The 25,379-nt window shown below is 35.6% G+C and overlaps 7 protein-coding genes across 14 annotated transcripts; 4 read left to right on the top strand and 3 right to left on the bottom strand.

Moving 5' to 3' along the window:
- Nucleotides 1-1,243: 1,243 nt before the first annotated feature.
- LOC18610391 (ribonuclease 1-like) lies at nucleotides 1,244-2,654 on the top strand. The gene is made up of 4 exons (XM_007046019.3): nucleotides 1,244-1,426; nucleotides 1,526-1,684; nucleotides 2,010-2,208; nucleotides 2,298-2,654. Exons 1-4 carry the CDS (start codon nucleotides 1,325-1,327, stop codon nucleotides 2,519-2,521), a joined length of 684 nt encoding a protein of 227 aa, XP_007046081.3. The 5' UTR covers nucleotides 1,244-1,324; the 3' UTR covers nucleotides 2,522-2,654.
- A 2,026-nt stretch (nucleotides 2,655-4,680) lies between these two features.
- Nucleotides 4,681-7,378, top strand: LOC18610390 (ribonuclease 3-like). The gene is made up of 4 exons (XM_007046018.3): nucleotides 4,681-4,935; nucleotides 5,046-5,204; nucleotides 6,709-6,907; nucleotides 6,988-7,378. Exons 1-4 carry the CDS (start codon nucleotides 4,831-4,833, stop codon nucleotides 7,209-7,211), a joined length of 687 nt encoding a protein of 228 aa, XP_007046080.3. The 5' UTR covers nucleotides 4,681-4,830; the 3' UTR covers nucleotides 7,212-7,378.
- Nucleotides 7,379-10,971: 3,593 nt separating this feature from the next.
- On the top strand, nucleotides 10,972-17,321 carry GALT1 (galactosyltransferase1). Of its 4 annotated transcripts, XM_007046014.3 has the most exons (11): nucleotides 10,972-11,123; nucleotides 12,064-12,235; nucleotides 12,380-12,496; nucleotides 12,583-12,756; nucleotides 12,993-13,756; nucleotides 14,295-14,524; nucleotides 14,619-14,900; nucleotides 15,476-15,604; nucleotides 15,675-15,854; nucleotides 16,317-16,424; nucleotides 16,591-17,321. In XM_007046014.3, the coding sequence occupies exons 4-11, from the start codon at nucleotides 12,728-12,730 to the stop codon at nucleotides 16,801-16,803; spliced, it is 1,935 nt and encodes a 644-aa protein (XP_007046076.3). In that variant the 5' UTR covers nucleotides 10,972-11,123; nucleotides 12,064-12,235; nucleotides 12,380-12,496; nucleotides 12,583-12,727; the 3' UTR covers nucleotides 16,804-17,321. The 4 variants fall into 4 exon arrangements, with proteins under 4 accessions (XP_007046076.3, XP_017970966.2, XP_017970967.2 ...); XM_018115477.2 differs by having other exon boundaries at nucleotides 12,064-12,496; XM_088803621.1 differs by lacking the exon at nucleotides 12,064-12,235 and having other exon boundaries at nucleotides 10,981-11,123.
- LOC18610388 (Ribosomal L18p/L5e family protein) lies at nucleotides 13,609-19,682 on the bottom strand. Of its 5 annotated transcripts, none has more exons than XM_018115482.2 (6): nucleotides 19,236-19,682; nucleotides 18,723-18,925; nucleotides 18,461-18,549; nucleotides 17,886-18,038; nucleotides 17,597-17,764; nucleotides 13,609-13,738 (listed from the first exon to the last, which is right to left on the bottom strand). In XM_018115482.2, exons 2-5 carry the CDS (start codon nucleotides 18,838-18,840, stop codon nucleotides 17,609-17,611), a joined length of 516 nt encoding a protein of 171 aa, XP_017970971.2. In that variant the 5' UTR covers nucleotides 18,841-18,925; nucleotides 19,236-19,682; the 3' UTR covers nucleotides 13,609-13,738; nucleotides 17,597-17,608. The 5 variants fall into 5 exon arrangements, with proteins under 5 accessions (XP_017970971.2, XP_007046074.3, XP_088659749.1 ...); XM_007046012.3 differs by lacking the exon at nucleotides 13,609-13,738 and adding an exon at nucleotides 19,051-19,150 and having other exon boundaries at nucleotides 17,425-17,764; nucleotides 19,236-19,672; XM_088803623.1 differs by lacking the exon at nucleotides 13,609-13,738 and adding an exon at nucleotides 19,051-19,150 and having other exon boundaries at nucleotides 17,425-17,764; nucleotides 19,390-19,672.
- A 258-nt stretch (nucleotides 19,683-19,940) lies between these two features.
- Nucleotides 19,941-21,021, top strand: LOC18610387 (E3 ubiquitin-protein ligase MPSR1). Its single transcript, XM_018115479.2, has one exon. The coding sequence runs from the start codon at nucleotides 20,179-20,181 to the stop codon at nucleotides 20,860-20,862; it is 684 nt and encodes a 227-aa protein (XP_017970968.1). The 5' UTR covers nucleotides 19,941-20,178; the 3' UTR covers nucleotides 20,863-21,021.
- A 97-nt stretch (nucleotides 21,022-21,118) lies between these two features.
- LOC18610386 (Glucose-methanol-choline (GMC) oxidoreductase family protein) lies at nucleotides 21,119-23,036 on the bottom strand. Its single transcript, XM_007046008.3, has 3 exons — nucleotides 22,911-23,036; nucleotides 22,164-22,805; nucleotides 21,119-22,063 (listed from the first exon to the last, which is right to left on the bottom strand). The coding sequence occupies exons 1-3, from the start codon at nucleotides 23,020-23,022 to the stop codon at nucleotides 21,186-21,188; spliced, it is 1,632 nt and encodes a 543-aa protein (XP_007046070.3). The 5' UTR covers nucleotides 23,023-23,036; the 3' UTR covers nucleotides 21,119-21,185.
- Nucleotides 23,037-23,547: 511 nt separating this feature from the next.
- LOC18610385 (myb family transcription factor PHL8-like) lies at nucleotides 23,548-25,379 on the bottom strand. The gene is made up of 6 exons (XM_018116427.2): nucleotides 25,141-25,379; nucleotides 24,950-25,026; nucleotides 24,792-24,849; nucleotides 24,614-24,689; nucleotides 24,446-24,512; nucleotides 23,548-24,356 (listed from the first exon to the last, which is right to left on the bottom strand). Exons 1-6 carry the CDS (start codon nucleotides 25,271-25,273, stop codon nucleotides 23,736-23,738), a joined length of 1,032 nt encoding a protein of 343 aa, XP_017971916.1. The 5' UTR covers nucleotides 25,274-25,379; the 3' UTR covers nucleotides 23,548-23,735.

Raw genomic sequence — 25,379 nt, 5'->3', positions numbered from 1 at the left:
GGAAAAACCCCCCAGTGAGCCCCCAAACATGCCTTCCTTACCTCTCAATCAACCAATTTGATAATCCTAAAAATTCTTGACCTCCTCAACCTTCAAGATTAACTCTCAACCCATCACACCCCCAGTAAGGGAGAAATCACAACTTCTTTCCCTTTCCCTTTTTGCTTGACACAACAAAGAGCTTAATCCCTTTCTTCCTTTATTTTTTCTTCTTTGTTTATTTTATTTCTTCTTTTGTTTTGTCTTTTTTTTCCCCTTTTTTTTTATTGATTTCCTTTTTTTTTTCCACTTTTTCTATTGTCATTTCTCTTTTTTTCCTTTCTTCCTTTTTCTTTTTTTTTTCCTATTCTATATTTCCACTCTTTTTTCCTTTTTTTTTCTTTTTTTTAAATATATATATATATAAATAATGAGAGAGATCCTAACTTGAGCCAAAAAGCATGTCGAGCATAAACTCAAAGATGACCCCTAAACAAAAACAAGGCTTACAAGGAAATGAGCAACAAGAACATAAAAAAACAACTAAAGAGCAGAGAAAAAAAGACCCTAGCTTCCCTTTAAAACCAATATCAAAGCAACAAGAGAAATCATCAAAAGAAAAAAATCGAATACCTTTAATGGAGAGAAGCAATGAAAAAAAAAAATGAAACACATATCCTAACCCGAAAGGCCCTTAAAAAACGATTGTGCCAACAAAACAGTTACAAGCAGGATCATAGACTAGAAGCAAGGGAATCACAGAATAAAAAGAGACTCAACTTCTCTCTTAAAGAGTAAAAAGAAAGTAACAAAGTGAAACTACTATAAAAACAACCTAAAAAGGATCAAAAAAAGAAAACCTCGTCTAAGAGACCTCAGCCAATCCTTCCCCATTAGATCGAACAAAGTCCAACAAAATGCTCAAATATGCAAAAATCACCGAATAATAGTTCCTTGGTGCTATAAGAAATCAATGGACAATTTTTTACCTTTTTTCTTTTTTTCTTTTTATTTTTTTTCCTCTTCCTCTTTTTCTTTTCTTTCTTTGTTTCTTCTTTTTTCCTTTCCTCCTTTTTACCTTTTAATATGAACATAGGACAGATTGAGGCATTGAGCCGACACAGTCCAATCATATGAGAAATGTTACACACATAACGCAATCTTGTACTTATTTACGATCAGACAACAACCTCAACATATCCGGCTCCCGATTCCTTGTCTGCAACCTTCCACTTTTGCCTATAAAAACAGCTTTATTATCAACGTTACATATCATCAAACCAATCAACCATTAATTAGTTGAGAGAAAGAGAAAGCAGGCTGTGAGGGGAGGGAGGAAAAAGAGATGAAGTCCAAGTGTTCAGTCTTGATCAATCTTTTGGTTTGCCAGTACCTGGCAGTTCTTGGTGTTTCTCAAGATTTTGATTTTTTCTACTTTGTTCAACAAGTGAGTGCATGGTTTTGATTGTTTATTTCGTTTTTTTTGCTGGGTTTCTTTTGATTTTCCTTTGTTCATTTCTCATTGTAAATTACTCTCTGCATGCAGTGGCCAGGATCGTTCTGTGACTCAGACAAGAGCAGTTGTTGCTACCCTACAACAGGGAAGCCTGCAGCCGATTTTGGCATTCATGGGCTTTGGCCTAACTACAACGATGGATCATACCCTCAAAATTGTGATTCTAACAATCCCTTCAATGAATCCGAGGTACTTAAAACATCCTAACAATCTTGATCTTATAATTCCAGTTTTTGTCTCCCAGTGATTTGTTCGGATTATGACAGACCAAAGAGTCCAAGCCGGCCATAAGTTTATGACAGATTAGAGAACATTTAATGCATATACAACTCATCAATCACAGAATTTAATGCATATACAACTCATCAATCACAGAATAAACGTTTTACCTTCCATTTTTTCCCGTAAATTTGGCAGGAAACTTGCTAATTTCCTGCTGTTTCTTCTTTTATTATGTGATAGTTTTTTCTTTATTGGACACAGTACATAGTCAAACCTGTTTGACAATGTGCAGATTTCGGACCTCATCAGTAGCATGAGGAAGAATTGGCCATCACTATCTTGTCCTAGCAGCAATGGAGAAAGCTTCTGGACTCATGAATGGGAGAAACATGGTACCTGCTCGGAGTCTGTCCTTGATCAACACGACTACTTCGAAACAACTCTGGGCTTAAAGCAACAAACCAAACTCCTTCAAAGTCTTCAAAGTGCAGGTAATCCATACCTTACAGCATCTCCCAATTCAGATTCTGCACTTTGTTCTGACAGTACTTTCTAAGAAAAACAAATGTGGGTGTGGCAGGAATCAATCCAAATGGGAAATTTTACAGCCTGGCGGACATTAGAGATGCTATAAAAGAAGGAACAGGGTATACGCCATGGATAGAGTGCAATAAAGACTCATCAGGGAACAGCCAGCTTTACCAGGTGTATCTGTGCGTGGACAAATCGGGGTCAAACCTCATCGAATGCCCTGTTTTTCCTAAAGGAAAATGTGGGTCACAGATTGAATTTCCCACCTTTTAGATTCTGATATATATAGGATCTGTATTTCTTTAAATTCCTCGTTTTACTAGTTATCAGCTTATCCTTGTATCTGCTAGTGCTTGGAATTTGATACCTGAAATTTCATTAATGTGAAATCTACTTAGTTTCATCAACAGCTCTCTTAATTTTAATTAAATACTACTAGCTTTGGTGATGGCTCTACAAGACTCGGTCTTCCAGTAACTTGAAAGAAGAATTCGGAATGAGAAAATCAATCTTGGAAATATGAACAGCATAGCAGGAAACTTGCTAATTTCCTCAATTCTCTCCTGGCTTTAGTTTGATAAGGATGCAATTATTTATACAATGTTAGTAGACAATGCTCAAGCAGCAATTGTGTAATGAAAAAGAGAAACTGTACAACTCTAATTTACTTCCCCATGCAAATTGATCCACCCTTCTGCACTCTTCCTAACTGCATCAAGAAAAACAAAAATGATTTTGATAGCCTTACAGCTGTAACAAATCTAGGGTGGTCTTTAGTTTCATACAGCTTGGAGAGCATTAAAGACGCTGTCAATGAACGAAACTGGGTACAGGTAGGGTAGATAAACTAGAGAGTATCAAATCAGATTAATCAGGCAAACAGCCAGCTTTACTAGGATTGAGTTTATTTCCTTAAGGAGGGGAAAGAACAAAATGTTTTTAAGTATCATAAATCAGACGTTTGATTCCATTTTGGGTCCATCCTGCCTCCTTTTTCTTTGTTTTTGGTCTGTTTATTTAGGCAAATTCTATCTCGAGAAACAAAGGACAAGGGTAAAGATATAGGAAGCTTTCAGGCAGTTTAGAGTTAGGCAAGGGTAAGGTAGAGGCCATGTTTCCCTGGAAAATTGCCTCCTTCTATACCTGTCTAACATTAATGTGAACATTTTTTTTTTTTTGAAAAGCATTAATGTGAACATTTATCAACTCTTTTTCTCCTTCTCTTTTAATGCAATTACTAGTATAATTCTTTCTTCTTCTTCTATCACACCTTATTTTCATGTTAGACCTAGAATTCATCGAAACAAAGTTTTTAAAGAGCCAACGAGATCAAGGACCGTATCGATTCATTAGTTCTTGAATGAACAAATTAGATATATGATGTAAAATTATGAAAGAGACATCAAATAGGATACTAAAGAAAACTATTAACAGCAAGAAATAAAAAGAGTCAGCATTTATTATTTGTAATGTTAGGCACGCAATGGAGAGGACGGTGGATTGTGTTTGCACCTGAGAAGCAAACAAGTGAAAAAACATGGATTTTCATGTAGATCAAGGACCACAATGCAAGCTGAGAGATCAGCTAGCCTTTTAGAGCTCAAAATAGGGGTAATATAGTTCTAGAGCTGGCATGGTGTTTGGACCTTGCTTCCTTGGTCTAGTTTACGTAATTATTGGCAATTATATGTAATATATGTCTTTAAGCCAACTATTCCATTTGCTTCATGAACTTCTACAAGCAAAAATATAAAGAGAGCATGTGCCACAAGATAAAGCAAGGTCCAAAAACCATCTAAGTAGAAGTAAAATAATCACCATTACGAGGTCTATAAGGCTCTTTGGTGATTGGTACATACCGTTTCTCAATGTGAACTTATCCAAGAGAGAAACAAGAAAAACAAAATAATGGAAAAGGGGAGTAATGGCATAATAATTCCAATTTATTTTCTCTTGGCCTCTTTGCCTTGACGGGCCATGTGTATGTGTTATCAGACTGTTGACTTGCACGTAATAGGACTACCACCCTTGAATTATTTCGTCCAAACCAATGAACTAAGCACCAAAATAACAACCTAATAACACAAGACTGAAACCTTTTAGCACTTACCATTTCTTGCACATCAATCCAAACTGCTAAATCCTGATAGGTACATTGCTGAGGTTCTTTTCTCATGGATTAGTGCTTAATTTATTAACAAAAAGAGCGGCTTCCTGGCCAAGACCAGATCAGGGAAACATATCAAAATCAGAATGGGAAAAGGGCAAAAACAAAGACTTGGAAGAAGGGCCATCGTGCAAAAAAAAAATGTGTTGAAGATAAGTTTAAAACAAGGAAGCAATGCATTAAAGTAATATACATTGACAAGCATATGCTGTCTTGGATATTCTTCTGTCCTAAACCTACCCTTTTTGGCCTATAAATTCAATCTACCAGCAAACACTTTCAATTTCATTCTTAACTCCAAAGCTGATCGTTACAAAGTTGTTGTCTATCACTTGTGTGTGTGTGTGTGTGTGTGAGAGAGAGAGAGAGAGAGAGAGAGAGAAACAAAAAGATCATCAAGAACATCCCAAGAAAGATGAAACCCAACTCATGTTCAATCTTTATCAAGCTTTTGGTACTGCAATATCTATCAGTTCTTTGTGTTTCACAAGATTTTGATTTCTTCTACTTCGTTCAGCAAGTAAGTGATAGTTTCAATTTGTTTGCAATGGGATATCAATATTTTCCTTTGCTCATATTCCTGAATTTTTCGTCAAGCTCATGTTTTTGGATATTGGGATCATCATGCAGTGGCCTGGAGCTTATTGTGATACAAAACAACATAGTTGTTGCTACCCCAAGACAGGAAAGCCTGCAGCAGATTTTGGCATCCATGGACTTTGGCCTAACTACAGGGACGGTGGCTACCCTTCCAATTGTGATCCCAACAGTCGTTTTGACAGATCTGAGGTATATTACTGTTAAATTTTTAAAAAGAATATTTAATTTTAAATTAAATCGTAATGAAAAATTAAAATATTCGTAATTTAACTTATACGAGATTTTTTTTTTATCACGATTTCATAATTAAATCGAAGAAAGGGATGGAAGTTTCATCTAGAAACAATATGAGCACTTGAAAAATACAAGAAAGCTATAAAGGGATAACACAATCAAGAAACAACGCATGTAGAGTTGTACGGAAGAAGGAAGATTTTGCGTGTGCAAAAGCAAAAGTGTTGCTTCTTTTTCTTGGGGGGTTTGAAGGATTTTCATTTATTAACATCAAAGCTAGAAAACTTTGTAAGGGTTAAGTTTTCACATTGTCATTATCAAAAATTAAAACACATTAATTGAGGTTGGGTAGAAATTTAAATAATTAACTTTATGATTAATAATATGATTATGACAAAAATTAAGAGTAAAAATCTTCATTGGTTAATTTCTTTTGGATTTAAGTTGAATTATCAATTTCATTAAGACTAAAATTACAATTACAAAATGGAAAAAAAAATATAAATTCAAGTTTACAAATATATCTATTTGTATATTTGATTCCATGAAAAATCATGGAATCAATTCAATATCTAACTCTTTATTTCATTGATTTTGTCCGTATTTTTCTTGCGTTGAATAATCATTACATTAAATAACAACTTGCTAACTAATTTAATCCTCATTTATTACATATAAATATAGTAGATGGGGTGTTCAAGGCTCTTATAACCCTACAAAAAAATGGACATTTTTTGTTGGAAAAAGTTAAATTTTCATTAAAAAATTATCAATAATTGGATGAAAATCTATTGAAAAATTTTGATCGATTCTTTTCAACCAAATTTTTTTTGGTCAAAAAATTGATCTTTTGTAATGAAAAAAAGAGACAATTTCACATATTAATTAAACATTATTCACTGATAAAAAAAGTTTCCAAACCAAATTCTCATTATCATTTAGCTTTTGGTAGGATATAAAGGGGAGACTTAGCTTTTAAGTTTTAAGAGCAATTTTAGGCACCCACTTGCTCAAGAAATAGAGAAAAAGAACAAGAATTCTGTTTCAAATCTACTTGGAGTGGAAAAAATGTGAACCCCAGGCTTGATTGATGTAAGAAAAGAATCTGCTTTGTTAGTTTTCTCTAGTGGGGGAGATGGGTGCATGCATGCCTACGGGCCTTGGGTGGTGCAAGTTGTCTTAATGCTGCAATCAGATCATTACCAAGTAATATAAGTTAAGCTTCAGATCTGCAAACGATGATGATATCAGATTAGATTAATGTTTAAGACACGAGATAACAGCTATAAATACGCATTTGGTCACCTTCCACGTTGCTTGGACCGCCGAACCTGTCATGTTTCACCACGAGGAAGCAGCACGTTTTCGACTTTGGATTGAACTGTTCTTGCTTCGATTTGGTCAAACGTCTTTCGTAGCTTTAAAGAATTACTGTTTTAATCACCCCATTTCTTCACAGATTTCAGACCTGATTGGCACCTTGGAAAAGGAATGGCCGACCCTTTCCTGTCCTAGCAACGATGGAACCAAGTTCTGGACGCATGAATGGGTAAAACATGGGACATGCTCAGAGTCTGAGCTTGACCAACGTGAGTACTTCCAAGCAGCTCTCAAATTGAAACAGAAGGCTAACTTCCTCCAAGCCCTGACAAATGCAGGTACAGGCTTGATTTCAGAGATATCCAGGAGCTTTCGAAACAATTCATGAGGCTGTTTCTAACAATGGTTCGTGTTGCAGGAATCAAACCAAACGATGAATTCTATGAATTGCAGGACATCGAGGATGCTATAAAAGAAGCAGTTGGCTTTACTCCTGGCATAGAATGCAACACTGATTCATCCCGGAACAGCCAGCTTTATCAGATTTACTTGTGTGTGGACACTTCAGGGTCAGATTTCATCAAATGCCCTTTGCTACCAAGTTCTAGATGTGGTTCAAGCATCCAGTTTCCCAAGTTTTAGTCTTATCAGTCCCATTTTCCTTAACTAATTTATTCAGCAATTTATTTCCATCCAGCTTGTTGGCAATAAAAGGGTTGTGCCCAATTGTTGAAAGGGTTGTATTTTTTCAGGTTAATTAGCATAATTTTTAACTGGGAAATACAAAAGAAAACTGTTGTCTTCTTCTACGTCGTCGTCTTCTTCTTCTTTTTCTGCTCTCCAGCAGAGTCAGATACAACACAAAGAAACTGTCACCCCTCAATACCGAGTCATGACACGGCCATTATCTTGAGACTAGATCTCAAAGTAACACGAACCCTTTCCTTTCATCATACTTATAGTAGTCCAAAATTGAAGTTATAATAATAATTTTGTTTCAACATATTTGCATAATTAATGATTAAGATCCGACTAACGTCTTCAAGAAAAATAAATAAACATTTAGAAATTTAAATATCCATTATATATAATATGCATTTTAAAGTAATTAATAATATCTTGACAGTAGGATAAATTTCTCAATTTATTCTCTTAGCTCTCACGATCTTACGGTTGTTATCTTTAGTTATCTACAAAATATAATAAAGGAATGAGCAAACCACAACTCAGCAAGTATAGCCACACACACCCAATCGAATCAAGCGTTGTTTTCAATGTAACATATAGATCATTCAAGGGCATTTCATTAAATCATGCTTTCAAATAGTTAAAGAATCATTATATACAAAAATAGATAACATCGTGAGTTCTTAAATTATTGATCATCATATATCATTTTGGAAATATTATTCTAGCAAATTATAGATTCAATTTTTCAAATTCGTAAAGTTTCATCATCTTAGCTATTGTCACTATTATATTCTGTGATAAGAGTCATATCAACTAATCATTTTCATGATCATTAATAATTATTATATCCCGTTAGCAGGGCCATTTGCTAACTATTTTATCCCATTAGCAGGCCCGTAGAACTAATTCTGGTGTCGATTATTCCACTTACTATGAATTATTTCGTAGCTCTTAAAACATTCTTTAAAGATAATCAAGGTTTTCTTTCATTCATAAATTGATATTCATCACATAAATCAACCAAAGCATTCATAGAACAATATTCGTCATATGTATAACTCAAATCATTTGAAAATCCAATTTTCCATCTTATGAGTAAACCAAATCATTCATAAATTAATATTCATCATATTATTAAGCTCAAAACAAAAAAAAAAATCATATGCTTGACCTTCTTTTGCATATATTGAAATAATGAAATAAGATACTTGATTTTATTTAAGAAATATACATATATAGTAGTTTCAAAACAGGCAAGATATGTGAAGATATACTTATCTCTCTTCGTTCTAACAACCTCGCTTCCTCCCAAAATAATCAAAACCTAATAATAATCATTTAAACATATTAGCAACCATCTAACTCTCTAAAATCTGTTTATCATCTGAAACTACACAAAATAATCAAAATTTTCTTAAATCATAAATCTGGACAGCTTGTACATCATTCATTAAAATAACCATATCTTAAGCTATAAAACTCAAAAACAAGATTCGTTTAGTGTATTGGAAACTAGACTTGATAAGCTTTCTATCCATATAAATCTCAAATCTTAGTTCACTGTAGGAAAAGTGCAAAAAATTTTCAAAATTGCCCTTGGCGTTGCTGCTAGGCAGTTTGCACTGTCTTTATAAAAAAAAATCATATCTTTGCATAGAAAACTCGGAATCCACTTCCATTTAGTTCGTTAGAAAATACACTCATGTAGCTTTCCAACCGTGTATAACTCATCTAGTGAAACTCCATAAATCATTTCATAATCAAACTCCAAGTGACGGGACAGTACAAAATACTTGATGCTACAAACAGATTTTTCTTTTTAATTTCAATTCAAATTCTTGCAAATCAATCATATATTTTTTTTCGATTTAAAAGAGGATTTTACTCACTTTATAATGATCGATCTAGACGTAGCCTTCGAATGCTTATTTTTTAAGTTGTTCTTTAACATCCCCAAATCTTATATCAAAATATATAATTTTAGGTTTTTTTCATTAAGATGACTGTCTATGTTTAAATAATATATTTATATTAATCTTAATAGTATTTTAATAACTTCAGGCCCAATTACTTGTAAAGGCCTATCCATTATTTTTTTTGTTTGTTAATACTTCAGTCCAAATATTATTTGGGCTGGGTTATTACAAAAACAGTTGCAAAAAGTGATAGAACGTCTACAAATCAACCTAAACCACAAAAAACCTGCTGACTTGTACTGAATGATCATCCCGAAGTTTATAAAATAATCTCTATTCCTAGCAGAATCCCAAGTTTTGACAAAGTCTAATCAAGTAACTAGAAATCGCCAAGCTTTTTGAATTTGGCACATTAAACAATAGAAGGAAATTAGAGTACTTCATTGAGTAATAGTTTTACCATTTCAAATCTTATCCAAACCCCATTCTAAAATATTTTAATCTTACCTAATCAAATCAAATAATTATACAAAATATCCGGATACAAAGTACTTAATGAGATCTCTTATAAATTTCATACCTAACTTGAAGCAGCTCTCAAATTGAAAAAAAAGAAAAAAAAAATTGTAATTATAACAAGTTTGGTTGGGGAAAATATGGGTTGCAGGAATCAAACCAGATGACAGTTTATTTTCATGTTAGAAGAGGTACCAAATAGTCCCACCATCTTTATTTACAGATTGGGGATCAAGGGATCAAAGGAAGTGGTGCTCGATTCGATTTCTTGCAATGTTAACTCCGTCATTAAATCCTTAACGTAAATTGAAAAATCGTTAAATTAAATACCAATTAACATTTAATGCTGATATGATATATTATCTTATAAATATGTCTAATCAAACATGTTCATCACTTTAAATGCTTACATCAAATATTATGTGGACAAAAATTATCAATAAATATCGAGTACGACAATGATTAATTTTTTGTGACAATTAAAGTTCAGTCCGCGATGATAAGATAAAAAGATTATGTATTAAAGTTGTTTTTTGCTATTTAAGCCTAATTAAAGGAAGTGGAAGTAATAATATTTGGTACTGTCCAACATACAGAGAAGGTAGACTATTCCTTTCACATTGATTAAGCTACCTCCTTACGTTATTAAATTCCTCAATCCTTGTTTACATTTCACGCTAATTTTCTTCTCCTGTGATTGCCATTGAACGCCTTGACCGACCACTCTCCTCTTTTCTTTACGCCCTCTACTTTCTTTTTTTTTTAATTTTACTTTTTTTTCCTAATTTTATTTTAAAAGTAATTTTAAAAAAATCAATTTAATTATAACAGAAAATTAACAATTATCGGATTTAATGCTGACAGATATAAGCATATCATATGTATGTCGTATGAACCAAAAATGTCAGTCAATAATAGATCTGATTTTTTAAAATTTTTTATTGAGATTAAGGATTTGTTTAGGTAAAAATTTGTTTTAGTATAATTAAAAATAAAAATTTAATTATAATTTTGTTTTATTTAAAAAAAGAAAAGAAAAAGAAAAAGGGAAAGGACAGGAAAGAGAAATAGTATGAGGTACAATTTTATCTCGTCCAACGACGGCGGGACACGTAACGGATCAGCCGACAAAATGCCACGTGTTTCTCTAACATTAGTCTTTCTAGTCAAGGTCGAATCGGCCGACCCCAGTAAAAAGGCCAGTAGCGACTGACCTCGAAAGTAAGAAAAATAAAATAAAAATTAAAAAAAAAAAGACAAGTCAACAACACAAATCTCTGTTGTTTATGTTACTTTGAAGGCCCGGAAAACGGTTTTATTTCCCACCGTTGCACTCAAACGACTTGAGAGCTCGGAAAAGAAAGACCAAAACGACAGAGATCCGAACTCTGTCTCTCTCTCTCTCTCTCTCCGAATTCTCTTCTCTTTGCCGGTAAGCTTCCGTCGCCGACTTGACTGGAACCAGTTTTTCTTCTTCATCTTTGCTTAAAACGTTCTTTCTGTTATTTTTTTGGACATTTTTAAATTTAGAAATGTTTTGGTTTTAGTTTTTTTTTTCTCAATTTTTTTGGTTTTAGTTTTGGCATTTTGATTGTTTTAAGTTTGGATTTAGTGCAATAAGTTTGGATTTAGTGCAATGCGTTTGGATCTGTCTAGAAACTGCTTTGCTTTTGGTTTGCTGAAGTTCTTTTTATTTTAGTTTGGTTTCCGAGAAAAGTTGAGGTAATTAGGAAGCTGATGGAAGATTTTGAATCTTGATTTTTATTTTTGATTTTCTTCTTTTTGAAGATTTGAAGTTTTAAACTCATCTCAATTAAGGTAAGGTAGTAATCAATCTAAGTTCCAGTGAGGAAAAGATCATGTTGTTGAATTGGAGATGTAATTAACTGTAAATTCGGGATTTATTTCTATTTAAATTTTCTTTCTTTCCCTACATTTTCTCGCCTACCAATCAGAGTTGTAATGATTTTTCAACTGTTTTCTTTTTTTTTTTTTTCTTTCCGCCTGCCTTAGCGAATTCTATAGTCAGATACAGCAACGACATTTCCTGTACTCTAAACAAAAGATTATTTATTGAATTGGTGAATTTTTTTTATGAATTTGATGCAAAGTGAGATCAAATTCAATTTTATTTATAATTTGAATTAAAAGAACAAAACAATTGACTGATTTCCGGTCCAGACATCAATATTTTGCATCTTTGTTGCAATACTTTACCAAAAAAATAATTATTGTTTGAACTAGGGTTTTGATTCATGTCTATGAAGTATGAAGGATAAGCTGTTTGTTTTTTATATTGTGGTCCCTACCATCATAGCATTGGTCATCTGACTTGTTTTCTCATAAGCTTTAGTTCTGCCTGCTTGCTACAGGTGTCTTCTAGTTTTATCCAGTCATACTGCAGAATTTTATATGGCTAAAATTCCTTGTCTGTTTGAGTCAACAAAAGATATAATATGATCTTTGAAAGAGTTGATCTAACAACTCCCTCCAACTTGAGCGATTGGGATGGCACAGCTTGATGCATTTGACTCATCCATCTTGGTCAGCTACGGCAACTCTCGCTAATTGATTATTGTGTGCTTCACAAAAGATTTTCTTGTAGTGTTCTGTAAATTTTAACGGCAATACTGATGTATTTTGAGATGTATGGCACTTGCCTAAGGATGAACTTGGTAATTGGTGTAGCTTATCAAAGTTGATTAGGGTGGTGGCAAACAGCAAAAGTAGATATCCTGGATTGCATTTTCATTTGCTTCTTTGCTTGGAGTTGTGTGCGTGATATGTTGGACTGTTTTTCTCTTGGTTAGTATTATGAATTTTTTACTTATTTCAGTGGAAAATTTTGATTCCTTTTCTAATGGACTAATTTGTTTCAAATTCTGTTACAGCATGATAGTCTTATGCCAGATGCATGACAAAGAATCTTTCAGGAAATTGCTGCATGGTTACAGATCACTTAAGTTTTTGTGCATCAAGCCAGAAGGTCATGCTTGCAAATTTTGGTAGTTGGTTCAGCCAGACAGCAGGTTGAGAATGAAGGCTGATACTCTCCATCTGAAAAGGTAAAATGAGCCCTCAACATTTAATTTTAGGCCGTTGACAGTCTGTTGTAACTCTTAAGTGCAAACCACTCTATGTCCTCTTCTTTAGCAACTTGACTTTATTGAATTGCCTACCCATTAGAATTTTATAAATCAATTTATGTACTGATTAACAGTTACTGGCACCCGGTTTCGTTAAATTTGATCATTATGAAAATAAGTTGCATAGCTTTTTGATGGGATTGTGTAATTGGCAGAATGAAGAAATGGTACGGTGGTGCTTTAGTTGCATCCTTATTTATGTTGCTGGTCCTGAGATATGGTGTCATAAAAAATGCTGTTGAAGAAAGCTACTTGACAAATCCCTTCTCCTCCAACGGAACCAATCCACTTGAATGGGTGCGTTTTACAGCTCCGCCTGCAGTTCAAAATCCAGAGACTGCTTCTCAAGTGATTTCCATTGATACCATAGCCTTCAGTCTGTTTGCTCAAAGGAACCTCTCCAAGGGAGAGCAAGAATCTTTGCTCACCTGGGATTTGTTGAAGCACTTAATTAACCATTCTCAAGCTTTGCCAAATGGAGTAGAGGCTATCAAGGAAGCTGGAAGTGCATGGAATAGCCTGATGGCTTTGATGGAAGAGGAAAAACTTGGTTATGCTGATGATAATTCAACTAGGAAAACAAAAGAGAAGCAGTGTCCCCATTTTCTTAATAAAGTGAATGCAACAGATTCAGATAAAAGTCATTATAAATTGAGAGTTCCATGTGGCCTCACTCAAGGTTCTTCCATTACAATCATTGGTATTCCAAACGGTCTTCTTGGTAATTTTCGCATTGACTTAACAGGGGAAGCACTTCCAGGGGAGCCTGATCCACCAATAATTTTGCATTACAATGTTAGGCTCCATGGGGATAAGGTAACTGAGGACCCTGTAATTGTTCAAAACACTTGGACAATAGCTCACGATTGGGGTGAAGAGGAGCGTTGTCCACCACCTACTCCTGACAAGAATAAAAAAGGTAGAAAGACTTCTCACATCTTTTTGGTATGTTTAATGCAAAAGGAATTAGAATCTATCTAGGTAGCTTGTGTTATATTAAATTAAGGTCCATATACCACTTTCACATTTTACAGTCCTTAGGTTGATATGCACATCTTCTTCATATTGAAGTACTCTTTGGACTCTGTTCAATATCAATCATGCAATTTTGTCATCTCCTTTCGATAACACATTAATAGAGACTAAATAGTTCATCAACATAGAAGCTTCTTCAACCTTTTGGTGACATCATTAGGCTTTGTCTCCCTAGAAACTCTATTGCATAATAAAGTCATCAACAGCTAGCTGTTCTAGCTTCAGCTACAGAAATGCCTTACCTTCATTAGGTGCTGTGGATGACAATGTTTCAACTTCATGTGAATTTCTATTTGCTTCCCCTTCTTCTTCTTCTTCTCTTTTTTCTTTTTTTAACTTGTTTGCTTCCATGAGGCGTGTGTTACTGCATCTATTTTTATGTTCTTTTTTTGTGAGGTAACTCTAGTAGTTTCTTTTTCCAGTGGATGAGTTGGACCAGTGTAACAAGTTGGTGGGTAAAGATAATAACAGGACGGTTAGCATGCATTCCCATGGTTCTAGGAGGTCCTCAATGGGGCTGCAAGGGGTTAAATCTAGAAGATATTTTCCTTTTAAGCAAGGTTCACTTTTCGTTGCAACTCTTAGAGTAGGATCAGAAGGAATACAGATGACAGTTGATGGAAAGCACGTGACATCCTTTGCTTATCGAGAAGTAATTTCTGTCATCTTCCTTCTACTTACAGAATTTGTTAAATAATTATTAGTTTCAATGAACTTAATTGCTTATTGGCTGCTTTTTTGTTCAGACATTGGAGCCATGGCTTGTTAGTGAGGTTCGAATTTTTGGAGACATAAAATTAATTTCTGTCCTGGCTAGTGGTTTACCCACTTCAGAGGATTCAGATCATACAGTTGATCTAGAAGAACTTAAATCAGTTCCTCTCTCCCGTCAAAGACCAGTGGAGCTCTTTATTGGTGTTTTCTCTACCGCAAACAATTTTAAACGAAGAATGGCTGTGAGAAGAACATGGATGCAGTATCCTGAAGTTCGATCTGGGACAGTTGCAGTGCGCTTTTTTGTTGGTTTGGTATGGTTTCCAAGTGAATTCTCTCGTACAGAATTGCTATAATTTTGATGCTTGGTAGTTGTAGTTCTACCATAGAAAAGGCAAAACCATTATCATCAAGCAATACATGATTTTGATGCCACAAATGCTACGCTTCAATAATAAATGGTTCTTAATTCATGTTTTCAAGCTATTGTTACACCACTAAATTGCTTATGATTTTGTGCCAGCAGTAGTACATGCTGTTGGAGGTCCCAGTGCTGGGGGCAATATTCATTATGTTTCTTTGTTCTTGGTCATTGTTGTACCAATAGGTTGCTTATGATGCTCTACGGTAGTGCAAGTTGCTTCAGCACTAATACAGCATTTATTTGTACTCATATCATACACCTAAGTACTGTCATATGCTCATTGTTCAGCTGCAATGGGCACCAATCTTATCTTTTTAAATATAAATAGTTAGACAGCTGAAAGTTTCAGTGCTAAATTCTGTAGTTGTATCTCTCTTGGAACTCTTGTCGAGTTTCTGGTTTTTAAGTCCTATAGTTATGTAAGCCTCTCACAGAATTACTTACCAAGTTTGAGATGTTCTGCAGCATAAAAACCATATAGTGAATGAGGAACTCTGGAATGAGGCACAGACATATGGAGACATACAGCTGATGCCTTTTGTTGATTACTACAGCCTGATCACCTGGAAAACTTTGGCCATTTGCACCTTTGGGGTAAAGTCTTGTCCCTTTCTTTAAATAAGGAAAATTGTTCCTTCCCTTATTGAATTCATCTCTTCAACAGACAGAAGTTGTTTCCGCAAAGTTTGTCATGAAAACAGATGATGATGCATTTGTTCGTGTGGATGAAGTGCTTGCTTCGTTAAGCAGGATAAATGTGACTCGTGGATTGCTTTATGGACTCATTAACTCAGATTCCCAGCCTCATCGCAGTACACAAAGCAAGTGGTTTATTAGCCCTGAGGTATTATTTCGCTGAATTTACTCAAATGGTTTCAGCAATGCTGACTTGCCACAATGTCATTGTTAATTGGAAATGATTTTTATGAGCAATAATTGGACAAGAAACTGCGTTAGCTTTTCTTAATTTGGATTAGCTCCATCTTGTGTTTCTTCAATCAATTTTTATTGTGTCTTGCAATCATGGTCATAAAGCGAACATTCATCATGATCACAATAAAGAAAGAGAAAGCAAGATCTGCTGCATAATAGTCCTTATATAACTCACCTTTATGGTAAGGGTGTTAGATGGGCCCCTCAAACTTAAGTTGAAGTAATATGAACATTTAGTTTGTTCGTAATGTTGTTGTAGGCTGCACAGGTATTCCATTCATTGTTATCGATAAATCATCATTATTTAACTGTAAGGGGATAAAAATTGTCTTCTGCTTCTTGATATCTTCTCCGAATGTTGTGTTCAATGAAGGAATGGTCTGAAGATAAGTACCCACCTTGGGCACATGGTCCTGGTTATGTGGTGTCCCACGACATAGCGGAGGCTGTTTATAAGAGGTTCAATGAGGGGCATTTAAAGGTACATTGAAAATACTACTTCTCTCTCTTTTTTCTAGTTTTGTTTTGGAATATGCAATGTACATTCACTGTTAAAAATATAGAAGCATGGTAATTGGAATAGGATTTGTTCATTCCTTCCCTCATGTCAATAATTCTCAATGTTAAATAAATGTGTTGTCTAGCAGATGTTTAAGCTAGAAGATGTGGCAATGGGTATTTGGATCGCGAACATTAAGAAAGAAGGTTTAGAAGTTAAGTATGAGAAGGAAGAGAGGATCTTTAATGAGGGTTGCAAGGACGGGTATGTTATTGCCCACTATCAAGGTCCAAGAGAGATGATGTGTTTGTGGCAGAAACTCCAGGAGACCAAAAGAGCTAGATGCTGTGGTGATTCATAAGCATAGGCTGACACTTGAGGGTTTGACAATCAAATATCAACAGTCACGTTTCATAACCAGCACTTTCCAGTGCTAACTTTAACATGACGAGAGAGAGAGGAATTAGCCCTTGCTGATCTGATTGATCTGGTTGGAGAAAATTCAGACAAAGGGAGAGGTATTTTTTATCTTTCTTTTTTTCCTTTTATTTCTTATAAACTTTTTTAACTATAGGTGGATGGGATTCGTAATTGTTGTTGTATAATTAGCAATATTTTTGTAGTGCATACGTGTTTAGTTGAGATAAACTGAAATTCTTAGCAGAAACGGTAGACCGATGCCTTGTATAGAGAATAGCTATAGTGGTAGGAAATTGCAGGGTTTACCCAAGTCTGATCTGATGCACGCTCCACTCTTTTCTTTTGACACCGTTCTATGTGTTCCTATTGTATTTTGTCTCGGGGTACCATGCTGGCCAGCCGAATATCAGCTGTGCCAGAATTTTTGTTTATGATAAATATAGCAAATTTTGACATTCATTACAAGTAGCAATGTTCTTTCGACTATTGCATTTGTCTATGTGTATGATTTCATGGCCTTTCAGATTGTTCTTTTCAATGAAAGGTAATCAGATATAAGCCGTTTAAACTTAACTGACAAGGATATCATAGAACAGCGAAGGCAATCGACTTCACCAAGATCAGTACAATATGTGCTAACAGTTGACAAATCTTGCAAAAGGTAAGCTCAGTTTTCTACATTTGAGGAACATTGCTTGATTACTGATATCACTAACAAGAGTTTAACAGAAAACCTGGATTCATTTCTACCGCGGCAAGAACCCATGTTGAGCTATTGCAATCTCGAAGGCTTGCATTCTTTCGCCACGTGCAAATCCATTGCGATCATAATATGATATTTCGTTTATGTTAAGATCAACACAAGCTTTGACAAGCTTTTCACCAACACGTTTAGCAGCTTCCTGAAAAATACAAGAGGAAACAGAAATATACTTGTAAGCCCTAGACAGTGATCTAAAGCCAAGATTTCTCTACGGAAGTACAAAGCTTCAAATCTCCAAAAACCTTATGAGGGTTACTTACAATGATGGTGCAAGGAGGATTGTCGCGAATAGATTTCTGCAAAGTGCTTCCGTAAAATAAACACTTCTTGTTTTTGTCATCCACCAACATAGCATATAATTGCTTGTCTGAACAGAATACGGACAGTCTTGGTCTTCTAGGGTTGCCATTAAACTAGCAGTAACATTGGAAATATAATAACTGATAAGCATGCAGAAAAACTCATGAAATTCATTTCAAGAAACGTAGACGATAATTTAACGGCCTTTATTGGGCCTTGAATGTATTATAAAAGAATAAATATTGTCGCGACATGAACCTAAACATCATTGACCTAATAATTTTTTGGATTTAAATTACATAATTCTCTAAAGCTTGTGGAAACTCACACTAGACTCACATATAACATTTTATCAATTATAACGATTCAGACTTACATCATATGACTCTTAAAAGCTTAAACTTAAATTATTAATAATGATTGACTCGAATAGTTATATAGGTTCTTAACAATTACATTCATATCCGTTGTGAGATGAGATATCACAAATAGACATGTCCTAACCATTGCTTCTTAACAGGGAAAAAAGGCATACCTTCTTTCGCATTCTTCTGTTCCTAATTTTCGCGCTTTCTGTTCTAGTATTTGCCTTTGCTTCAACGACTAGAGTCTTCACAAAAAGATCTATGCACAAATCACTTGATTTTACATTCAACCCAGAACTCGAAAATGCATGCAAAAATTAGAAATGATAATCCATGCTTGCAGACCATTGAGTGAACCACAAGTCCAGATCATCAGAACCAGATCAAGAAAAAATAGTAACATTATTAAGTGGGAATTTTGTTTGAACTTACTTCTGTTCTGTAAGGGAAGGAAGTTTAAACATTTTGAATTGGAACCAAGAACATCACAAGTCTTGAACTGTAGTGCAGGAACATTTGCAAAAGCCATGCTTTTTAGGTCTTGAATCATGTCAGTCCCACAGTCCCCCAGAAGCAAACAAGAACCCGATTGAAAACCTGATAGATACCTGATAGACTTACATTACCCAGCTCACCTGCAAATATAACTGAATCATGTTATGAAAAAAGTGACATAAATCCCATTCTTATCAGTTCTTGCCCCAGGAGCAAACAAGAAACTGAGTTGAAAACCTGATAGACTTATAATCACCCAGCTCACCTGCAAGTATAACTGAATCATGTTATGGAAAAGGTGACAAAAATCCCATTGAGGAATTTTTGACCAACAAGGTTAGTGCAGGTTGTATCACGTGTTTCAGCTACACATTTCCACAAACAAGTAGCATTCATGAAAACATTTTACTAAACCAGTAAAAGATTAAACTTTCAACACAGTTTATGTACCTTCAAGCAACAAATTCCTGACAATGATTATGCAATGAGAATGGTTCCTTCTTGCACCAAAAGAAGAAAAAACCCTCCAATTATGGCTTGAAAACCCACTTTTTAAAAGCAAGTGACTTTTGTTTTGTGCTGAAAATGAGCCGACTTTTCTTACCTTACTCCCAAAGGCTTATTAGTATATACCCATCATTTCTTTGACAGTAACCCCAATCATGTGGTAGCACAGAATAATTTAATTACTAAGAATTTATGATCTTCATGCAAGTACAAATTTTAGGCCAAACAATTGAAAGGGTCAAAGTAAAACAAAGAAAAGTTTAGGAAACTCTATAATCAATGTGCCAAACCAATAACTTAAAATCTGGATCATTGAAGAAGAATATTTTCTAATTTCTCAAAAGCAAAACTTTACTGCAGGCTCAATTGGGAAAGTGTCAAAATTGCTTCACAAACACAAAAACTTTCCTCTTGTCAAAGGAAAACAACAAAGAGAACGTGGACAACCAGACAAGTGGCACAAAGACATAGTTTGGTATCAGCACATCAGTTGCATCAAAATGTGCTCCCACCTATAAAAATATCTTCTCTGAACTGAAAATGACTCTTCTTTAGTAGGTGTGAAGGGATAAACATCATTAAAAAAAAACAATTAATATCATCAGAGTCATCAACAGATAATTCACTCAACATGTCATGTAAGAGAAATATTGAGATTATTTGCATAATCAACATTCCAGATCCTTCTACAACCTTCACCAATCTCAATTCTGTGGGCTCCCAACGCCACTTCCACCAACATCCTTATTATATCTCCCAGACCATTCTCTTCTTTTTCATTCATTGATTTATTGCAGGACTTGAAAGGGTTTTTTTTTTTTTGCTTTCTTCAAGGCCTTTACTTCCTCCAAAGCTACTCCTTTTGTCCTGAAACTCTAAAGTTTCCATGGCTTCTGAAACTGAAGCACCTGAAATTTCTTCTTTGTTTGAAAGGTTGTTGAGGCACAGGGACCTCTATTTTTTTCTACCTTTTATCTTGGGATTCTCCAGCAACAACTCTAATAACAGTGTTTCAAGAGAAAACCCTGAAGACCCAGATCAAGAATCACCCCAGGAAACAACTTCCCAACGTGAAAGAATAATCCTTATAAATCCATTCACTCAAGGCATGGTGGTGATTGAAGGAGCTTCAAATTTGGAAGCTTTGCTACGAAGCTGGGCAAACAAGGATGGCCAGCCACCTGCTTCAAAGACATCCATAGAGGCCATGCCAAGTGTGGAAATTGGTGAAAGTGAAGATGGAGAGTGTGTGGTTTGCTTGGAAGAGTGGAGGCCTGGTGAGGTGGCAAAGGAGATGCCTTGTAAGCACAAGTTTCATGGAGAGTGTATAGAAAAGTGGCTTCGGATTCATGGGTCTTGCCCTATTTGCAGGTACAATATGCCTGTTGATGAAGAAGAGATGGGCAACAAGAGAGATGAGGAAAGGAGAAGATCTGAGAGGGAGGTTTGGGTTAGTTTTTCTTTTAATAGTGATAGGAGAAGTGGAGATTCTAATCAAGTTCCTCCAACTGATTCTAATGATGTCTCCTCTTTAAGTCCTAGGCCTGATGATCATGAAATGGAGGGTTAGAAGAATTGTGTAAGATTTTTTTTATTTTTTTGTGTTGCCATTCATTTCAGTTTTCTCTTATTTTTTTCATCTTTGTGGGAAAATCATGTACATAGAGACACTTGTCTTTTCCTAAGATCTGCTGATGAGTACAAATAACTTATATTTTTATGAGTACAATCCCATGCAACCTGTTCTCACATAGATTCTAGTTTATTGCATCTAAGAATTATCCAGGGAAAAAATGTGATTCAAGGTGACTGTGTAATAAAAGAAGTAAGCATGATAATTAATTTTATTTAGTTAAGCATGCATTTGTTGTCAGTATTACAAATATAGAATTGTTAAGGGCTTTGTTGAGTACTGAATGAAGAAGAAAAATTTTCCCTTTCTCTCAGGATTTTAATCCCCTGATATCTTCCTAGCATTAAGAGGGTCGCCATTGGATTTGTGCCTGGTGATTCCAGGAAAGTTGAGCCATCAACAACTCTCAATCCCTTAACTCCATAAACCTTATAGTCATCGTCCACAACCGATCCAACTGTGCAACCCCCATGGTAGTGGAAGTAGGTCTTCACATTCTCTTTGCAGAATTTTCTTTGCTCATCGGTGCTAGCCATCAAGTTATTTTGATGTTTAACACCAAGGTAAAAGGCAACTGATTGAGACTTTGCTACTCGTTCAAGCAAACTTACCATGTTTGCACAGTCCTCCAAGTCCTTTTCTTCTGCAAGATAGTTGAATTTCACTGAAGGGTTTTGCCTAGGGTCAGTGCTATTTAGTGTAAGCTTCCCTTCTGATACTGGAAAAGCAATCTTGGCAGCTATTGGCATTCTTGTTGCGTTGAAGCTAATAGGTATAATTCCTCCTTCAACTATGTATTTGAAGTCTTTTGCAATCCCTGTAACTTGAGGGGGCTCTGGTTGCCGACTTTGCGGATCTGTGTCTACCAAAACAGCAATGCAAGGATTATCTTTCATTCCTTTTCCAACTCCTTTCAAGCTTAGAACATGTAGGATGTTGAGGGTCTTGAGGTGTTTATGGGGTCCAATACCACTTAATAATAGGATTTGGGGGCTACCTAATGCCCCAGCTGACAAAATCACATCGCCGGATGAAGTAGAATTCTTTGGTTGATTGAGATAGGCTTCATATGTTTGATCTGTGCTGCCATCACTCTTTATGAACCTTATGCCATGGACTGCTGTCTCAGTTGCATTGCCTGCATATATTTAAAAGAGTCAGATATATGCAATAGTTGAAGGTAGTGAGAGCCCTATATCTATGTTGAAAGAGCTGTTACCCATCTAATTTTCCCCTACCATTGCCATGGAAGATGATGCTTTTCACTGTTGCATTCAAAAGAACTACTATGTTTTTGGGATTTGCTGCCTTTAGAAGGTCAGCTGAGGTGTGTCTTGTGCCCCATATATCGAATATACTTCCACCAATCTTTGTTCCCTCAATGTGCTGTAAGCTAAATCCATTGTAAGGTAGAATTCCAGCTTCAAGAAGGGCAAATTCAACAACAGTCTGCCATGGTGTCAACTCAGGTGTGGAGACTATTCTAGATTCCACCCATGCATAAGCATCCTCAACTAACTCCTCATCCCAGCCGGCACTGTTGACAAAATCCTTGCTAGCTCGACTGTAAAACCCGCCATTTATAGCTGAAGATCCCCCAAGGACTCTTCCTCTGCAGTTCCTAACACCGTCAGTGGATATGAAGTCTTGTGCAACTGATGAAAATTCATCTGTCTGAATCAATGAGAAACCATAAAACCTCTTATCCAACACCAAGGGATTGTCATATGGTGATCCGCCTCGTTCTACCAACAGCACTGAGAATTTCTCGGACAGGGTTGCTGCCAGAGGGCAGCCAGCAGTGCCTCCACCTACAACAATGTAATCAAAGGATTTACCTGCGACTTCTTTCACATCTGAGGTCATGTAAGGAAGTTCTCCTACAATGAAGAAAGTTAATAACATTATCAATGTTTAAGCCTTTAAGGCTTCCAAAAATGGAAATGCTGATAGTATAAGAAACACCCCTTCGGGCAGTGGCATACCTTGAGGCTCTGAGGGATAACACAAAGACATGTCAATAAGCAGAAAGATAAAGGCTTTGAGAAGCCTGTGGCTTCCAATAGTTCTTTGTAACCAAGTTTTTGATGCTTCCATTTCTTAGCTCTGGCTTAAGAAGGATTGGTGGATAATTTATATTAAACCTGTCCGGGCTCCATAATCATTTGAGTCTCGGGCCTAACGGTATAAATTGAGTGGAAGTTGGTTAGCACTATAAGCATGGTTTGCCTAATGATTTGCTCTTGTTTTGTTGGAAACTTGCAAAATGATTTTGCGGCTATGATGATTTCTGCTCCTTCAAGTTTTGTTTAGCCATTTGCTTTGTCTCTTTCAATACGAAACATTAAATGGAAAAAAAAAAAAAAAGAAGGGCTTAAAGTACCCTTGCCTGCCTATCTGTCAACAAATATAATGAACGCTTCAAAGAAATTACATGATTCATGGTAACTTGATGATGACTAGTAGCCATATTCCCTGGAAGACACTGTTGATTGACTTGATCACCAGAAATTTGAGTCTTCGAGCCAACTTCAACTAATTTTAGTAGGGACCTTTGCTATTAGCATCAGTCAGTTTCAAAAGTTAGAGAGAGAGAGAGAGGATAAAGGAAGAGTTGTATCTGCAAAATATACATTATACCTTCTTTTGATATCAATATTTCTTTCAAAAGTTCTTGGAGTTCGATACATATAACAATATACATAGTTTATGAACAAAAGATTGGTTCTAAACAATCAAGTTTGCAGCTTAGACTAGATTACTGACAGCCACCAAGGATAAAGGTTCCCAACCATGCCCATTTAGCTGATCTATTCCCTGCAGTTCAAGTCTATTGCTTTTGGACCCAATTCAATGTCACTCTGGCATTGGCTGTTGAGATCAAATGATCCCAACAATCCAGACTTTCTTAACCAATGACCAGTTTCCTCCTCAGGAAGTTCTAATCTTTTAGCTAGTGGTTGCTCAACACATGTACCATCAGAAATGTTACTCCCACTTCTTTTCTTTCCTTTAGCTTGATTGCTTGAACCACCTATCAACGGCTTCTTTTCTGGGTGAATGTCCATTAAGGAAAGTTCAACAGAAGCATTAGACTTCGGAGTGCTAATGTTCTCATTTTTTGGTGGCTCCTCATCCTTTCGGCCAGAGCTCTCAGAAGATGTCAATGAGCTCTCCATGGAACATATAGTACCTCTCATTGGCTTTCTTTCTATTTTTAAGCTTGAACCTCCTCCTTCTGTCAATTCTGAGAATGAAGAACTTGTGCAGCCGGTGTTAACCATTGAGACTAGTTGAGAGAGCTCAGCCTTAGCAAGTTCCACACCAACAGAAGAGGAGCTATACCCAGCCAGTGTTTCTTGTGCTTTTTTTAATACTGATTGTAAGTACTTTCCTTGAGCTTCAATTCTTAGCTGTAAATGTCTCTGGACCTGAAAATGGAGAAATAGCCTGATTGATATGCATTGATGCACCAACACAAAAAAAGCTTTAAAATTAGGATCCTTTTAATAGGCCATACCTCAATCTGTTCATGAAGTTTTCTCTGTACCTCCATCTGCATTTGGAGAGCCTGAGCAATCTGCAAGCTTCACAATAATTAGACAGTCAATACAATCTGTTTTATTAGCATTTTCACCCAAATATTAAATAAAAGAAAAAAGATATAGGATTCATGTGTAACTATTACTCATTCATCTGCTTGTGAGTTTCATCACTTATATCACTATGGAAATCCCCATTACTGCTCTGTATCTCTCTGTAATCTGTATCACGAGAATGAAAAGGAAAGAGAGAAAAAGATTATATTGTGGTTAAAACCCAACATAAGAATTTAAATGCAACAAGCAATGACTTCTTAATCTCACCATCTTGTTTATTGCTAAGGCAGATTTCTGTTTGTTGGCTTTTCCCCAGCCTGTACTTCTGCTAGAGTAAAATACAGTTAAAGCTTTTTTTTTTTTTTTTTTTTCTATTTGGTTAGAGTAGAGAAAGTTGATACAATTACATAGTGAAGAGTAATTGCCTGTAAATGGCTTTTAAGATGATACAAAGTGAGTCCAGCAATTCCCATGACCCTCATCAGACTCTTGGGTGTTGCTTCTGTCAACAAATAAAACACAAAGAAACATGAGAAAATGTTAAACATATACTAGTAACAATATGATTAAGATGAAAATGATCATGATTATGTTTTATCTAAATGTATTACTTAACTGTCTGCCCCTCCAAGTTGATTGACAGCTTCAACAAATCTTTGATGAAGTTCAGGAGTCCACTTCAGCCTAGGCTTTGCATCAGTTGACAGAACCAAACTCATGTTTTGATTTTGCAAATTTTGCAGACCCATGTTTTTCTGTGTTGTGTAAGAGAGACAGGCAAAGAAGTGAAACTCATGTGGGTTTTGATCCCCTCTTTTTTTTTTTTTTTTTGAGCTATGAGGCAGCTGTAGTTCT

This window comes from Theobroma cacao, chromosome 2 (assembly GCF_053813885.1).
Source record: "Theobroma cacao isolate CCN51 chromosome 2, ASM5381388v1, whole genome shotgun sequence".
Classification (NCBI taxonomy): Eukaryota; Viridiplantae; Streptophyta; class Magnoliopsida; order Malvales; family Malvaceae; genus Theobroma; species Theobroma cacao.
Note: the sequence above shows the minus strand (reverse complement) of the source record. Positions and strands in the feature narration are given on the sequence as shown.